Here is a 3,059-nt window from a genome sequence, read left to right as displayed (position 1 = left end):
ACAGCAAATGAGTTCTCTTGAGCTCTCTTTTTCGTGCTCCTTGGCACATACAGCTGCTGTGCACTGCTTACAAGGCCAGTACTATTTGTAAAAGCCATGGAAGTGCATTGGTTTCAAGACACAGAAGCAGCAGGTAGCCCTGAAATGTTTGTGTCATGTTCCTCAGGGCTTGTCCAAGCATATCTGGTACAAATACAGCACTTCAGTTGGTGTTTTGTGGTAGTGCAAGCAAGGAGAAAGGGAAATTCATTTGTACTTCTGGTTTTTCTCAGGTATGTTTAGATAAACAAGAAAAGGCCTTATGTTCAAAAATCCTGGTTGATTTGCATCCTCTGAGTGCCAGTGACATGTTCAATAATTAGCTCTGTCAGTCATAAATTTATTTTAGCAGACATTTTTTCATGAAGAATTAGTGAAACAAGACTTAATGGAAAATGTCTTTTGAATAGAAAAATTATTAAACCAACAGAAAAAAGGCTTCTCCTAAAATGTCAACACTGTCAAAATAAAAATGTTAAAAATTTTTATTTCTTTTTTTTATTTAGTTTAAAGAAGAAAGAACTATGTTTAGCAAGTTACCAGTTATATGAACACATATGCGAATGAGATCACAATAAAAATTCAGCTAATTACATAATAAATGAGGAGGAACAGATTGGCTAGACCAGGATTAAACTACTAATTTTATTTTGCTAATTATAAACCTTGAGATTTTGATATTTCTTCATCTCAGGCGTCACAGAAATGTCACATATCTACTCCAAGAGCAGGTAATGGAAGAGAAGAAATACAGGAGCCATTATTCAAATGTTTTAGGCCACAATTAAATGAGCTTGGAACTGCATCATATCATTTGTCTCAGTCATCCTTCAGTTTCCTTACAGAAATCTGAGTTCTGGTCAGATCATCCTGTGTGAGGTACAGCTCTCCTGCTGTCACTGCAGCAGGCTCGGGTCTGGAATGAAAATCTCTCTTTCTACAGAAACTTGCAGAGAGTTGCCAGTATTGGTCCCCAAAATTACTGTAAGGTTAAGGTGTGTGGGGCTGAAACCAAAGCTTTCCTTTACCATGTCCTGTTCTAGAAGAGAACCAGTGTGAGCTGCTTCAGAACAATGGTCTGCCACTTATGATTCAGGTATTGACAGAATCTCAGGACGAGGAACTCATCAAAGCTGCTACTTTTGTGCTGCAGAACTGCAAACAAATGAGTAAGCTTGCTGTTACTGCTTTAAAAATGAGAGTGATTGTTTCCATCTCTGTGTTCTGCTGATTCCCCAAGTGACTTTAACTGCGGCAGCTTTGTAATTCTGTGTACTCCAAAAGATGTTTGTTTTCTGCACTTAAAAAGTTGCTTATTTGTCATCAAGAACTGGCTTAGGCAGAAAAAAGAGAAGTAAAAATTTCAACAGTGTTGCAAAAATGCATTTGTGAAACCTCTCCATGTAGGGCCAGTTCTTAAAGCTTTCCCATCTATAAATTATGTGGAAAATACAAACATTGTCATTTAACACACACTGGATACTCTCTTCCTGGGGATGTACCACTAGAGGGAGAGAATAAACCAGGAAATAATCAAGCCCAAAATCACTGTGTCTACATTAATTGCTAATATTAGGAAATCTTGATTTTTTTTTTCTAAAATAGGATGTATTTTTAGGTCCCCCGTTTCAGTTTTTTATTAATTATCTGTACAATCCCTCCCATGAAACAGAGAGACCTTGTCCTCTAATCTCTAGAGTGTGGAGGGTGTGCAATTGCTAATTAGGAAAAAACAAAGAGGTGTCCACATTTCTATGCTGCAAGCACAACTGAGAGGTTTGTGTAAGATTGAGGAGATGAGGAGATTTGTAGTGTCCGTTAATATGGAATTGTTTTTTTTAAAAAAGCAGTGACTCATACTGGTGAAGAACCCAGAATTAATTCAATGAAAAAGCTTTTTTTTTTCCACAGCATCATTGTGAAAACAGTTTATAGGAACTATAATTGCAAGTTCACTTCTTATAACTGCAGCGTATATTTCAAGTGTGTTAACATTTATGTATAAAGTTTTATAAAAATTGTTATTTTGCATTAAATTATTAGGGCTGTCCCTCAGCATACTAAAATATAATAAATACTTTTAAAATGTTACTTGATAAAATTTTAAATATTAATCTTGTTTTGTATTTTACAAAGCTGAACAGTTGTCTCTGAAATTATGTGATAACTCATTAAATGTGAACAATGCAGAAGAATTGGATGTGCAAGTCAGAAAGAGATGTCTGCAAGACTACTGGAAGAAAGCAAAAGAAATGTTACACAGAATAAACTCAATTGAAAAACAGCATGATGAGGTTGGCCTACTTACCAAAATAGTATAAAACTAGTCACATCTTTCTAGAGTTTAAGGAGAAGGCGAAAGTAAATCCTTAAGATAATTTCCATGTGAGCAAAAAACCCAGGAAAAAACATTGGATTTGTGTGAAACTACAGCCTGCAGCTTTTATCAGTATTGTAGATCAGACTGAGTTACAGGTGTGCAGAGAATGGAGGCGTCTGTATTGCATGAAGTACTCTTGTTTATTGTAACCCCAGATTTTCCACGAGATAGAAAAAGAAGTTGAATTAATTTTTAATTAATTCAATTAATTAAATTGAATTGCTGGACATTCAAACCTATAATTTCAATATTTGCATGCATGAAATGCTCAGGGTTGTACAGCTGTGGTGGGATAGATGATAAAGGAGAATGTGAACATAGGCTGAGATAAAGTTGTTTCATTTTCTCCTGGTGCTTTAAAGCTGCTATGTATTTGTGGGTTTGGAACAGCAAGTTTATGAGTTGTTTAGATGGCTCTTAATTTCTAGCAGTGCCTTAATAGCAAATTCCTTGCTTCAGCCTGAAATTAGCATTTAGAAAGTACCCCCTCAACACATTCAGTGGCATTGCTGTCTTGCTGGATCTCAGCTCAGTCAGAGGGTTTTCTGAAGCTTCTCTGGAATTTGCTTAACTGTCAGAGTTAGACTGTCTAGTTAATCCTGGCACTGGATTTATTTAAGATTTTTATAGAGCTCACATA

At 35.9% G+C, this 3,059-nt stretch overlaps 1 protein-coding gene across 1 annotated transcript in view; it reads left to right on the top strand.

Moving 5' to 3' along the window:
- TERB1 (telomere repeat binding bouquet formation protein 1) overlaps positions 1-3,059 on the top strand; it is an 18,164-nt gene that overhangs the window by 7,074 nt on the left and 8,031 nt on the right. Inside the window, exons 9-10 of the mRNA XM_031062323.1 lie at positions 1,057-1,208; positions 2,176-2,352. Of these exons, the coding sequence (XP_030918183.1) occupies positions 1,057-1,208; positions 2,176-2,352 (329 nt within the window). The remainder of the gene's footprint in view (positions 1-1,056; positions 1,209-2,175; positions 2,353-3,059) is intronic.

The sequence above is a fragment of the Geospiza fortis genome, unplaced genomic scaffold (assembly GCF_000277835.1).
Source record: "Geospiza fortis unplaced genomic scaffold, GeoFor_1.0 scaffold18, whole genome shotgun sequence".
Classification (NCBI taxonomy): Eukaryota; Metazoa; Chordata; class Aves; order Passeriformes; family Thraupidae; genus Geospiza; species Geospiza fortis.
Note: the sequence above shows the minus strand (reverse complement) of the source record. Positions and strands in the feature narration are given on the sequence as shown.